Genomic DNA, 14,911 nt, shown 5'->3' on the forward strand with positions numbered 1-14,911 from the left:
GCGATTGGCTGGCGACCAGTTCAGGGTGTGCGTTGACAGTTGGAATAGGCCCCAGCACTCCCCGCAACCCTTGGGAGGATAAGCGGCAAAGAAAATTGAATATTTCAATGTATCATCTAAACCTTCCTGGGCATGCTGCAAATGTTTATATTATATTTATGTCTCTAAGGATTGAATACATCCCAAGTATATACTGTCGATTTATCGCATTGTTTGCTTTTTGCCCTGACCGGAAGTCACAACTTGTTGACCGTGGCGGAACCAATGCTGGATGCAGAGTGCGGCAGTCTAGTTTTGTATTCCACATTTTAAATGAATGCAGCCAATTGGAGACCTGGTTTGGGAAAGGTGGACTTTGGGGCCTGGCTTCCGATCAGCTGCTTGGGTGGAGCACTTAATTGCAGTCGCTATAAAAACGAGCGATTCTCCTCTAAACGTTCTCTGAGTGCAGCTGGCCGAATTTTGTGAAATATGGATTTCTTCAGACTCAGTGTAGTGTTGTGTGAGTATTTGTTGTTAAATTGATGAGTTTGTAGTTGAGGAGGGGAAAAAGCTAAACAATATTCTAGTTTTTTATTGGATATTTGGCCCAGGATCTAAGCTAAAATTGCATTGACTGAGTATAGTTTTCTCCTCAAAATGGTTTCACCCTAATAATTTTTGCTTCATGCGATGCTAATTTGTCTTTCTTCATCAATGATGAATGCCACCTTGCGCTGTATAAAGTCTTAATGTTCATGGCTACTGTTTTCCAGCGCTGACAGCGACGTGTTTGCTCCTCACAGAAGGTGAGTGTCGACGCGGAAAGTCCGACAAGGCACGAGTGTATTTATTTGTTTCCTAAAAATTTGTTCGTGGTTTTTGTTCACTTGTAGTTGTCGATTCTGTCACTCAAGTGACTACCTGTGATTCCAACCAATGGCAGGTCCATCGCCTGTTTTGTGGTAAGGCTTCAGACTTGACTGACAAAGCAAGTGTTGAACTTCTTCAAGTCATTTTTAAGGCCCTGTAAAGTGCAAAACTGAGTTAACCGGTTCTGTCCCGACTATAAATCTTGTAATGGCACACAGATTTAAAAAAAAAAAAAAAATCTGAAGTCATATTTTGATTTAGACCCTCTAGCAAGTGGCTGCTACTTCACAGGGTCTTTAAAACTGAACAGTTCAGGTCAACCTGGGTTTTGTAAAATCCATGACAGGGCTTGTATCAATTTGCACAAAACGACATTGCTTTGGTCTTTTTTTTTTTCGGGTGTGACAGGACCCGGCGTGATCAGCATGCAGCAGGCTTTGTACGGCCGCTCGAGCTCGGGTGTCTGCGCCGACGGCCAAGATCAAAAGCAGCTGACTAACACGCTGTGCGCTCGGGAGAACACGATGGACAACATTAAGACGAGGTATGCGTCAGGGCATGGTTGACGTAAATGCCGTATGCTTGTTTAGGTTTAAAAGCAGGAAAATGTAACCATGTGCGTGAATGTTTTCTGGAATTTGCTGTCCCTCGTTTGGATACAATATCTGAGACGAAATTGTGGTAAAGAGGGTGCCAAGGCGAAGCTCTCCATTTACCAGTCGAGCTACGTTCCTACCCTTACCTGTGAGCATGACCTGAAAGAACAAGATGATGGATACAAGCGCCCGAAATGAGTTTCCTCCGCAGGGTGTCTGGGCTCTCCCTTAGAGGGTGAGAAGCTCGGTCATCAGGGAGGGGCTCAGTGTCGAGCCGCTGCTCCTCCACATTGAGAGGAGCCAGATGAGGTGACTGGGGCATCTGATCTGGACGCCTCCCTGGTGAGGTGTTCCGGGCATGTCCCACCGGGAGGACGACCCAGGACACCCCCGGAGAAACTGTCTCGGCTGGCCTGGGAATGCCTCCGGAAAAGCTGGAAGTCTGGGTTATCCCTACTGAATCTACTTCGCCCGCGACCTGATCTGGAAAAGCACTAGATAATGGATGGAAATTGTAATTTCATAGTTCTTAAATGTCAGAAAAGTAGTTTGCGCTTATGACTGACTTTAAAAGGAGTGCTTCTTCTGCTTCATTTTTACTTGTCTGTCTGCAGTTGCAACGGGAAGCATTTGTGCGAACTGAGCATGGACGACTTCCGCGCTCCTGATCCCTGCGTCGGCACCTCCAAATATTTGCAGACCAACTTCACCTGCTTGCCTGCAGGTATGTTTACCCGCGTCCCAGAAAGAAAGTATCATTTCGCATATAACATATTTTCCATTCGCTCCCGCAGTTACGGTGGTGGCTTGCGAGGCATCTGTGGCGCACTTGTACTGCGGTAAGATTTAACATCTAGTTTTTTTTTTTTAATTTCTCTTAGAAGCAGTTCTGGCTCAAATATTAAGTGTCATTGTGTGGCTGCTAATGTGTAAAATGTTCAGGTAATAACAGGCCACTTGTATGCATTTGTACTTGTCAAAGTACCCTCTAATCCTGTGGACGCTGGTAATTCCAGTCACCACCATGAACTGGCCGCCTTGCAACTACTCTAAATACACAAAGTACACTTGAAGGGGAAAAACTGTTAAGCCAACAGTTGTATTTTGAAAATTATGCCTGCCACAGAGCAAACGGGTTCACTCATGAACATTTGGTTGAAATGTTACAAATGCATGCAAAATTTAACGATTAGGGAGCTTCAATTTTCGAGGGGGTGCCTTCCCACTCTTATTGCATCCAATAGCAGGCCCTGTATGGAAGTAAATATGTACCACCAGGATTTGAAATGTAAAGATCACATTTTCAATGTTAACAGACTGTCAAATACAGTCTGTGCAACCAGGCAGGGGTTACTTCAGGTCAGAACCGAACAGCCAGCCAATCCAGTTACACTTTCTTCGTATGTGACTAAGAAAGCGCAACTGCGATTGGCTGGCTGTTCGGTTCTGACCTGAAGCGACCCTGCCTCGTGGCACAGACTAACGTTGAAAAGTTTCCCTGAAAATGTCATTTGAATTTCAAATTCCAATCCTGGTGGCACATTTACTTCCATAGCCCAGATTTTTAAGATACGATACACTCATTCATCGCCAACCTTCGCTCTCATCTTTCCCAGACATGGGACACGTCATTTTTGTCTACGGTGCCGACTACGGCCGCCGCGACCGGACCACATGCGCGTACAGGAGGTCCCCCCAGGAGATCGACAACGTTGGATGTCTCCACCCAACTGACATCGTTTCCAAAAGGTACAGTGGCGCACTCGCACACAAGAAATCGGCTTGTTCTCATGACGATTGCGGTTTTGGTGCCTTCTTCACAGTCGAGGGTGTAAATCTCTTGGCCAGGCATTTTGCAGAATTCCACCTTTTTTACAGACTTGTGTTCTGATTTTTTTTTTTTTTTTTTTTTTTTTTTTTTTTTTTAAAGCTGGTGACCTGTTCAGGGTGTATCACTCCTCTCACCAAAAATCAATTGGCTAGCCTTTGACCCAGAACAGCAAAAGTGGTAGAAAACTGACGCACTTGATTTTAAATTAAAATTTGATCTTTAAATTTTGCTATAAACAATAGGCTGAGATTTTTGATTGTGCACACGGACTAACTCTGTTCTCCCATCAGGGTCAAATGTGGAGTACAGCTTTTCTTTTAAAATTTGAAATTGCCTCCTGACCTGTGCCATTTATTGAATTTCATAAAGCACAGCAATCAAACTTTCTTTTTTTTTTTAATAGGTGCAACGGACAAACCAGTTGTATGATCACGGCGAGCAACGACCTGTTTGGAGATCCTTGCGTTGGGACCTACAAATACTTAGAGGTTACCTACACGTGCCAATGTGAGTCCGGTTTAGCATCTCGAACATGAGCACAAAAAAATAGTGTGGCTTGAATTATTACTCAAGTGTTTAATTCATAAATGCTACTTTGACCATATCTTTGTACTTTATTTTTACAGATCCTGGGAAGACGCAGTTATAAAAAGTAGAGCGCTGTGGTTGAAATGTTCTGATTTAAGTGTCTGTAAATGATGCCTTTTAATAAAGAGATCTGGATGCAAGGCTTTGGAAGAAAGTAATTGAGTCGCTTTTTCACAACTTTCAGTCTCCTGCATTAAATGGTGTCGGTTAGCTAAAACGCAAGCTATGTCATTACTTGTAGGGATGGCTGAGGCGGTGATTAAGTCTCACAAATCTTACTGTAGTCAAATTATGACCAAGATTGCCCCCCCCTGTGACGGTCTGAGCGCTCCCCTGTGCTGAAATGTCTCCTTGTGATTAATGCGCGTGCATTACTAACAGGGGATCTCTGGGTACGTAGCAGATGCCTACTGGTAAAATCCCCCGGTCTCGTAGTTCCCCTTCTACATAGAGGTAGCTGACATGTTTTTATAACCTAACCTGAAAACAAAACTTAAGATATACACTTGTATGCTCTTGTCTTGAGGCATCCGTAGCGAACATGAACACTCGCTGGCAAATGTTGACGCATGGGTGGGGATGTTTCAGACTGGCCAGAAGTTTACAAAATCTACGCGCATCACTTGAATCGCAAGACTTGAGCACTGGGAGTGCTCACTGTCACACAACCCTCACTTAAAGTAGTTTATTCCATCCTGTTCGTTCACAATGTGCACCATGGTCTTGGTACACTTAAAAGCGCCCTTTTCCAAAGGTTAGTCCAGCTGAGATGTTAAAACTGCATGATTTATGGAACTATAGTTTTAAACCATGCCCGAATTGGGAACAAATGCATCCAATGTCCTGCTATAATAAAAGTGATTTAGCTTCACCCTTTATCATTACAAAATTCAGATCTTTTGTGGTTCATTCTCTAGCTTTCACCCAAACCTATGCGATTATGTGGCATGAAACTTAAAATGTATCTTGAGGGGTCGGCAACCCTAAATCTCTGCTCAGCAACCTGCAAATACTGCCGTGTTTGTCATAAACATGACAGGCCTGCGTGAGGAAATGAAACTTTCAATAACTGTCATTAGAAAGATGATGACCCAACTGGCATAACTTGGCACATGTACACTATAGGAACAAAACACTATCTTAAGTGTGCATCCATTTTCTTGGTCGCTTATCCTCACAAGGGTCGCGGGGAGTGCTGGAGGCTATCCCAGCGGTCAACGGGCAGGAGGCGGGGTACACCCTGAATTGGTTGCCAGCCAATCGCTGGGCACATGGAGACAGACAGTCACACAAGCACACCTAGAGGCAATTTAGAGTGTCCAATTAATGTCGCGTGTTTTTGGGATGTGGGAAGAAGCCGGAGTGCCCAGAGAAAACCCGCAAACTCCACACAGGCGGGTCCCGGATTCAACCTGGGACCCCAGAAGTGTGAGGCCAACTCTTTACAGCTGCGCCACCGTGCATTCCCATTTGGCTACATAATTGCCCTTAATTCGAGGTAGAATAATTGCAAATTAAAAATGGATTGGACAGATCCTGAAACAAAACAAGGGTACGCATGTCGTTCATAGTCGTGAGGCGCGCGGCCTTGCCAGGTGACGACAGCCTACGTTCAAATCAGAGACATGTTCTAAAAATACCGCAGGCCGCAAATTATTTGTGCTTTAAATTTTTTCATCTGACTTGCTTACATTAATTAAAATGTGAAAATATCTGTAATTTCATACAATACAAAAAAAAAAAAAAAGTGCGTATAATGAAGTCTGCAGCAAACAGGTCACGTCACCCTTCATACGATCGGCGTGATCGAAGTCGCCCTCAGCCTCAAAAAGGTTGCTGAGCCATTGCCATATTTGAAATTTTGTTCTTTGAAAACTGCAAACTCAACTTTTCACTTGCATTCATTTCACGTTGATGCTTTGGCCCAAATACTTCATAGCGCAGGCCTGGCCTTATTACATATACGGTCCGGCAGGAATCTCAAAGTCAATTTACCTTGGGGCAACTGGGGGCGGAGTCTGGCTGAGGCTGGGCCGCCTTCGAAATTAAAAACAATCCTATCTTCTCAAACATTTTTTTTAAAAAGACAAAATAAGATGAAGAAGGACGCTGGTGTTTACAACTTGTGTGCAAAACCTGAAAAAAAAAAAAAAAAAACGCTGCCGATGTCACACGCCCGATCGCCATCTACCCCCCCGTGATATGTCTCCTCCGCGCACAACACCCTAAAAGTGCCATCCGTATAAAACCCGAGGGCCGCACGACCACGATACTTTCATATACAGGTGGGGGCCGCAAAATATCATCTCGTGGGCCACAAATGGCCCGCATGCCGCAAGTTTGAGACCCCCGCTGTACAGTATTTGCTCTGTCATTAGGAATTCCATCCATCCATGATCTTTGCCGCTTATCCTCAGAAGGGTCGGGGGGAGTGCTGGAGCCTATCCCAGCTGTCAACAAGCAGGAGGCGGGGCACACCCTGAACTGGTCGCCAGTCAATCGCAGGGCACGTAGAGACAAACAGCCGGACTCACAATCGCACCTACAGGCAATTTGGAGTGCCCGATTAATGGGATGTGGGAGGAAACCGGAGTGCCCACCCTGAGAAAACCCTGGCAGGCACGGGGAGAACATGCAAACTCCACACAGGCAGGTCCAGGATCGAACCCGGGACCTCAGAACTGTGGGGCCTCCCTCATTCGGAATTGAAGCGCAAGCAGGTTTCTTCTCACCCCCCAAAAAAATTCAAAATCCAATGATACAATGGTTAATTCCCAGATTTTTATGAAAACAGCAAAACTAATATCTCACCTGTCGCTGTGATTGTGAGTGCAGGCATGATGCATTCAAGCACAGCTCGGAAAAACGACACATTTGTTAAGGAATACCCATAATATTGTAACAAATTAAACAGTTGGGGGCGCAGAGGGGAGAAATTATGGAATAAATGTTTGCTCTATTAATACATTAAAACAATTGTGGTCGGTTGAAGAGGTTGCAAGGATGATACTGGGAATTCCGAGCCTGTCTGATGGGAGGAGGCGTGGCCTTTGATTGGCAACTTGTGGGCGCCTCTGCATTCACTATAAAAACTGGGGGTCCTCTTCGAACGCTCATCAGTGTTGCGGACCGGTTCCTGCGATAATCATGGCCTCCTACTTCAGACGCAGTTCGGCGCTGTGTGAGTATTCACTTTCCAAACATTTTTGTTCCAAAATTGATTTTTAAAAAGAAGTCTCATGGGAAAGTTTGTAATGTGGGGAATATATATATATATATTTTTTTTTTTTGTTTGTTTTTTTTTTCTTTATTTGCTACGTCATAAAAGGGGGAAATTAATGAGCATGTCCACATTCGGCATCGATAATTAATACAGTCTTGTGCCAGACATCAGAATATGATCAATTATTCATGTTAAATGAAACTTAAAAAAGCCAGAAATTAGCTTTTAAAAATTCTGAACCCGTCCACAACGTGCAGCTTTCTTACTCATCCACAATATATATAATCAGTCATTGAGATAAATGAAGTCTAAAATTACTAAAAAAAAAAAAGACCAATCTTTGTCTTGTCAAAATTCAGGCCCCGGGGGCCAGAACCAGTCCGCCACACTTTGTGGCTTGCGAACGCAAATCATGTCAACTTCAATGATTCTTGCTACAAATATTACAAAATTGAATGTCAAAGCTATTGTAAGCATTTTTTTTTTAAGTTGGCAATTTCCTTTGAACATTAACTTGACTCATTTCAAAATTTTCTAGTTATCCAAACAGTTTTACGTAATAATGAGATGATTTTTTTTTTTTTTAGCGTTTTTATGGTTTCCGTTAAAGCAAAACTACGGTGCGACGCATGACCAAAAAGCCGTTTAAACGGCCCTGCTCTAAATTTTTGTTTTTCAGTGCTGATTGCAACATGTTGGCTTCTCCCAGCAGGTGACTATCAGTTAATTTCCAACCCGTGCCATAATTATCCATTGTCGTAAAAAAAATCTGACACATTTTCACGTCGCTTTCCGTAGTTGTCGACTCCGCTTTGCAAGTGACGACCTGCGACTTTAACAACTGGCAAGTCCATCGGCTGGACTGCGGTAAGAGCTCAGCTGTTGTCTTAAAGTATTCAACGCGGTGTCCTTTTTGAGGTGATTCCACTTTTTTTTTTTCTTTGCGTGCGACAGGACACGGCGTGATCAGCGTAAGCGACGCTTTGTACGGTCGCGCTAGCTCGCTGGTCTGCAGCGAGGGAAGACCTCCCCAGGAATTGGCCGACACCCGCTGCGCTCAAGGAGATGCTGTTGAGAGACTCAAGAGATCGTAAGAATTAGGCTTTCTTTTTTTGGGTGCGCCTTTATCAGTGAACATGTTTGTTTTGCTTGAATTCATCACTGTGGAAAATTTGTTCAAAAAAAAAAAAGTTAAACCACATGTCAGCCTCGCAGTTCAGAGGTTTGGTTCAATCTGCGTATGGGCAAATTTTTTGATCTGAACTTCGATTAATTTCGGACTTCAGTAGGCTCGCGCCGTTGTGTTAAATTACCGCAAGTTCTCGTGTATAATGCGCATCCCCAAAATTGACCAAAAAATAAACCCTTCTACCAATGGACAATACGCACCACCAATTTGCTGAAATCCATATGCTCAAAATATTAGGAATTAGCCGCTTCTATTTTGCTCGGTTTGTGGCCAATTTGTGCATTTTTTTTTTTTCTTCCCCCAAACGGCTGTAAGGGGACATTTGAGCGGAAAAGGTGAGACCGGTGGAATACGTGTGCCGAGGAAGTGACTTTTACCGGTCGGGCTCTGTTAGCGCTGCGCTAGCATGTTACTGCCATGTCTCTGTGATTTTTACATTTTTAGGAGCGCTTTTATCTGTGAACATGGTTGTTTTGCTTCGCTACGTTACTGGAGGTGACTTGAGTTCATCACTCAGTGGAAAATTGCTCTTAAGTGCCTGAACATGCGCGCACAAATGTTAAATCACATGTCGCAGTTCAGAGGTTTGGTTCGATCCGTGAATTGGCCAATTTTCGAGCTGAACTTCGATTCATTTCGGACTTCAGTAGGCTCACAACGATGTGGTCGTGTTATCATGTATATTGCGCATCCCAAAAAATATATATTTATATTAGGAATTATCAGTTTCTGTTTTGCTAGGTTTGCATTTTTTTCTAGCGGCCACAAGGGAACAATTGAGCAGAAAAGGTGAGACCGGTGGAATACGTGTGCCGAGGAAGTGACTTTTACTGGTCCGGCCCTGTTAGCGCTGCGCTAGCATGTTACTGCCTTGTCTCGGTGATTTTTACATTTTTATAGGAGCGCCTTTATCTGAACATGCTTGTTTTGTTTCACTGTTACTGGAGTTGACTGAACATGTGTGCGCAAAAAAAAAAATGTTAAACCACGTCAGCCAAGCAGTTCAGAGGTTTGGTTCGATCCGTGAATGGGCAAATGAATTTCGGACCGGGGAGGTCGTGTTAAATTAGCGTAATTTCCCATGTATAATGCGCATCCCCAAAGTTGACCTAAAAAAACAAATCAGGAAAACCCTTCTACCAATGGACAATGCGCACCATCATTTTGCTGCAATCCATATGCTCAAAATATTAGGAATTATCAGTTAATCTTTTGCTAATTTGTTTTTTTTTTTCCCCTAACGGCCACAAGGGGGCACTTGAGCGGAAAAGGGAAGAGTGAGACCGGTGGAATACGTGTGCCAAGGAAGTGACTTTTACCGGTCCGACACTGCTAGCACGTTACTGTCATGTCTTTGATTTTTAAACTGGCTCTGTTAGCGCGGCTGCGCTAGCGTTAAACTTTCTGTGTACCGTCTTTCTTTGTAAATATCACATTTCAATGTGGGGCTTATGTACCAAATGGTATTTCCTTTACAAATGTACTCTGAGGCTTATAACCGGGTGCGCTCTGTAGGCCGGGAATTACGGTACCTGAGGCATGGCAAGACCTCGCGCGCGTTTGCTCTTACCTTCAACTTTTAAAGTGTCAGCAGTGCGTTTTTCTTCTGAGTCTTTCCGTTCGTCTGCAGTTGCAACGGCAAGAAATCGTGCGAGGTGACCGTGGAAGATTTCCGCACTCCTGATCCCTGCGTTGGCACCTTCAAATATTTACAGACCAACTTCACCTGCGTGTCGGCATGTACGTCACCTGCACGTTTGCCGAGAATGTGTATCAGTTCATAACTAATGGTTTTTGAATTCACTCAAACAGTTACGGTGGTGGCATGCGAGTTGTCAGTGGCGCAGTTGTATTGCGGTAAGATGAAGTTTTTGTTCTACTCATTTATTAATGGTCTGGAACTCTCGACTCCCACGTTCATTGGCTTTGATTCCAGATTGGGGGCGTGTCATTTTCGTTTACGGCGCCGACTACGGACGCCGCGACCAGACCACCTGCACGCACGGGAGGTCTCGACACGAGATCGAGAATGTCGAATGCCTGCAACCGACGGACGTTGTGGCCAACAGGTACGGTAGCGCGCTGTAACGATAACGGCATGATTTCAAGTTTTTCGAAATAAATTTGCGGTTGGATGTGCGGAGGCTTTGATATGGCTCAATTTTTATGATACTGTAATTGAAGTCTAGAGGGCCAGATTGAAACAAGCCAAAGTCGCTAGTGAGAGCGCGGGCAATATTTTCAGTCCTGAGGGTCACGCCGACCTCTCCGCCGGTGAGAAAGGGCTCTCAAATTGTCCATAGGTGTGTGAAAAGGCCAACTGTTAGCGTGAGGTCTACTCTTGCCCCAGCTAACGCTCTCAATGAACACTGCATGGACCAAAGATCCTACCCAGAATATCCAGTACTGTATTGCACTACTGCCACCTACAGGAGTGGAATAGTTTTGCAGGGTTGGACGGAAAGGTTTAATTTTTTAGGTATTATTGGCTATCGTGAAATCTTTGAAACTGCAAATGTTCTTCTGCTCTCACAGGTGCAATGGAAAGAACACCTGTACGATCACAGCTAGCAACGCAGTATTTGGGGACCCTTGTAAAGGCACCTACAAGTACTTGGAGGTTGCTTACACATGCAACTGTAAGTAGCTACTTAGCATCCATGCTAATTTATTTTAGGGTTATTTGTAACTAGGTCAAACAACTTTTTTTTTTTTTTTTTTTTTTTTTTTTTTTTTTTATGCTAAGTTATAGGGTTGCACTGCATATGGTATTAGAAAAGTACCATGATGCCACTGTCAACATTTTTGTAATACTAATAGTCCTGGACAGTTTAGTCACACCCTGTATTTAAGCGCAAATGTTTTACCATGCTACGGTTCATACAAAAAGTCTGCTAGCTTCTCTCCATTTGAAATGCCATAGCAGGGCTAACAAAAAAATGTAATATTTGCAGTACTGAAACATTGTCTGGTAGTTCAGCAGTGCCCTCGGCTACTAGACTACATATACTCATCATTCTCATGACTAATTTCTGACAATAGCCCATAGGTGCACATCTTAAACGTGGCTTACTTTTACCCCCCCCTTTCTTCCCTCAGATCGAGACAATAAACCCTACTAGCAGCTCAAGCAAATGGAGTCCTGCTGCATCAGTCCACATTTCAACGAGAGACACGACTTCACAATGTTTACTCTTTAAAATGGTGTAATACTAAGTGTCAAATGAACATTTTGTTGTTTTTGAATAAATCAAAATTTATTTGGATACTTTAATTTATTCAACCTGTCTGACTGAAATTGGCAATCTACAAATATTTTATGTATCATTTGTAAAGCTTTAGGACTCCAGCAAATCACAGTGAGAGCCAAGATTCACAAATGGTGGTGTGGCCTGCCTCCCCCCAAAAAACAAATATGAAAAATGATTGGTCAGTCCTCCAGTTTAGACACCCAAATACTAATGGAATGTATTGACATTGAAGAAAGTAGTGCAGAAATTGTTGGGGGGGGGGGGGGTTATTAGCAATTTGGCAAATGTGGGTAACCTGAGAACAGGAAAATGTTTTGTGTATGTAAACATCTGAACTATTTAATAAAACCAACAAAATAGAGACCTGTTTTTAATCTATTAAATTGTTTTACTTTTGAAGTTGGTCTTCTCTGGGCACTCCGGTTTCCTCCCACATCCCTAAAAACACGCATTAATTGGAGAGACTAAATTGCCCCTAGGTGTGATTGTGAGTACGACTGTATGCCTCCAAGTCCCCTCTGATTTGGCTGGCAACCAGTTCAGAAAATAGCTGGGATAAGTCCAGGAGCTTGTGAGGATAAGCAGCTCAGATAAAATAAATTTCACTATCGTCACTATGCTGACCTTTCTCTGAACAGGGTGACGATTACTTTCTGGCTGAAGTAGTTCTCAAGCTTCTACCACAAGTGGCGGAGAATTCGTGCCTTTGCCTCCTCAGCCAGTTGCCACAAAGACGACCTTCAATACGAGGTAGCGGACTTCCACTCACTCTTTACACACTCTTTACTTTTCGCGCTGCCCTTTTACAGTTTTTACAACTACTCTGTCAAAGTTACCTGCTAGTGACTAGTATTCTCAGGGTATTATTTCAGCCGCAGTCACCTAAACGCGCAAGTAACTCCGTGTGTGTGTGTGTGTATATTAGTGTAATTTCTGGCTGACTCCCCCACCACCACCACCACACACACACACACACTTTCAACCTTGCGGGTGGTACAGCTAATTTGTGCATTTCCCCCCCCCCCCCTAACGGCCGCAAGGGGGCACTAGAACGGAAAAGTAGAATATATGTGCTGAGGAAGTGACTTACCAACCCTGTTAGCCCTTTGCTAGTGTGTTGCTGCTATGTTACTGGCGTGTCTGATTTTTACCGGTAAGTTTTAGATTAACCGGCCCTGTTAGCATTAGCACTGCGCTAGCATTAAACTCTGTGTACCGTCTCTTTGTAAATATCTCGTTTCAATATAGCTCTGTGCTAGCGTGTTGCTGCTATGTTACTGGTGTGTCTGTGATTTTTCCCGGTAAGTTTTAGATGAACCGGCCCAGTTAGCATTAGTGCTAATGTTAGCACCACACTCGCATTAAACTTTCTGTGTACCGTCTTTCTTTGTAAATATGTCGTTTCAATATAGCGCCGTGCTAACGTGTTTGCTGCGATGTTACTGGCGTGTCTCAATGTTTTTTCCCGGTAAGTTTTAGATTAACCGGCCCTGTTAGCATTAGCACTTGTCTTAGCACTGCGCTAGCATTAAACTCTGTGTACCGTCTTTCTTTGTAAATATCTCGTTTCAATATAGCTCTGTGCTAGCGTGTTGCTGCTATGTTACTGGTGTGTCTGTGATTTTTCCCGGTAGGTTTTAGATGAACCGGCCCAGTTAGCATTAGTGCTAATGTTAGCACCACACTCGCATTAAACTTTCTGGGTACCGTCTTTCTTTGTAAATATGTCGTTTCAATATAGCGCTGTGCTAACATGTTTGCTGCGATGTTACTGGCGTGTCTCAATGTTTTTTCCCGGTAAGTTTTAGATTAACCGGCCCTGTTAGCATTAGCACTTGTGTTAGCACTGCGCTAGCATTAAACTCTGTGTACCGTCTTTCTTTGTAAATATCTCGTTTCAATATAGCTCTGTGCTAGCATGTTGCTGCTATGTTACTGGTGTGTCTCAGTGATTTTTTCCCAGTAAATTTTAGATTAACAGGCCCTGTTAGCATTAGTACTAGTGTTAGCGCCGCACTAGCATTAAACTCTTTCTGTGTACCGTCTTTCTTTGTAAATATCTCGTTTCAATATAGCGCCGTGCTAGCGTGTTTGCTGCGATTGTTACTGGCGTGTCTCTGATTTTTACCGGTAAGTTTTAGATTAACCGGCCCTGTTAGCATTAGCACTTGTGTTAGCGCTGCACTAGCATTAAACTCTTTCCGTGCACCGTCTTTCTTTGTAAATATCTCGTTTCAATGTGGGCACTTGTAGCTTTTACACGGCTGTGGCTTATGTACGTACCAAATGGTATTTCCTTTACAAATGTACTCTGTGAGGCTTGTATCCAGTTGTGGGAATTACGGTAGTCAACAACGAGTTTCAATGCAGGAGTCACCTAAACATTGCAACTCTTTCACTCCTTGTGAGTGCGTGAGTATATTAGAGTTCTCCTCCTTGGTTACCCGTCAACCTTCAGTTCTCAGACGCAGAGCCGAGGCCCAGTCCCGGGAAAAGGGTCTTCAATGCCGTGGTCACGGTCTTTCCCTGGACGTCAACTAAAGTGTCTTGGGATCCGGCCCGAAGGACCGAATTAAACGTCAGTTTCCATCAGGGTGACATGTAGTTAAAACTGTTTAAAACGAGGAGGAGGCACGACCAGTTTGCTTGCACGCAAGGAGAACTGAAGAGAACTGCGCCCCACAATTCTCCACCACGCTCTGGAGCAGTTCTCCTTGACCCCTTAATTTTTTTGTATTCAGTTCCACAATTACAACATTCCCAAAAAGGGGAAGCCAGAATCATTGTTTTGATCAAATATTGTGTAATGTGATGGAATGGAAATAGCGTTCGTAAACATTTTAGAATTAGTATGGCAGAGGTCATGTCGAGGTTGCCCTCGAGGCGGCCTCCATAGAACTGGCTCCGTCTGGTCTTCTGCACCCCGCTTCTTCCTCTTTTTCTGGTCTTCCTGCTAATATTGCTAAATAAGCTCTATTTTATATGTTCAACGAAGCAATTTTATTGCAGAGCAAATGGAGAAAAACTGATTTTCACAATTTTTACAACATACTAATGTTTTTTTTTTTCCTTAAATATACAAAAGCTGGGCAGGTTTTTTTTCCAGGTGGAGCTTGAGTACCTGCCCCAAAAAAATGTCTGTGCGCGTGCCTGGCCAAAATGCTTTGCAGCTGCTCCCTGCGAGGCTTTGACGTCTTCAACGTGAGATCGAATTACAAGCCGCTATGCAAAACTCGCTTTTCTAGTTAATGAACCGGCAGAAGAAAAGGGTGAAGACGTGGATTTTTTTTTTTTTTTAACTGCGCATTATGTAATGGGGGGAGGGGGTTAAAAAAGGTCACAAAACCCCGGTTTGAAGCAATCAAATTGTCTCTCCAAATA

General features: G+C 43.6%; 1 protein-coding gene across 1 annotated transcript; it reads left to right on the forward strand.

Moving 5' to 3' along the window:
• Positions 1-376: 376 nt before the first annotated feature.
• On the forward strand, positions 377-11,401 carry LOC133495553 (L-rhamnose-binding lectin CSL1-like). Its single transcript, XM_061810366.1, has 17 exons — positions 377-502; positions 756-788; positions 876-944; positions 1,261-1,396; positions 2,063-2,172; positions 2,243-2,287; positions 3,065-3,197; positions 3,683-3,786; positions 6,965-7,048; positions 7,770-7,802; positions 7,889-7,957; positions 8,045-8,180; positions 9,910-10,019; positions 10,092-10,136; positions 10,216-10,348; positions 10,815-10,918; positions 11,379-11,401. Exons 1-17 carry the CDS (start codon positions 472-474, stop codon positions 11,399-11,401), a joined length of 1,398 nt encoding a protein of 465 aa, XP_061666350.1. The 5' UTR covers positions 377-471.
• Positions 11,402-14,911: the final 3,510 nt, after the last annotated feature.

Source organism: Syngnathoides biaculeatus, chromosome 2, assembly GCF_019802595.1.
Source record: "Syngnathoides biaculeatus isolate LvHL_M chromosome 2, ASM1980259v1, whole genome shotgun sequence".
In the NCBI taxonomy this organism is placed as follows: Eukaryota; Metazoa; Chordata; class Actinopteri; order Syngnathiformes; family Syngnathidae; genus Syngnathoides; species Syngnathoides biaculeatus.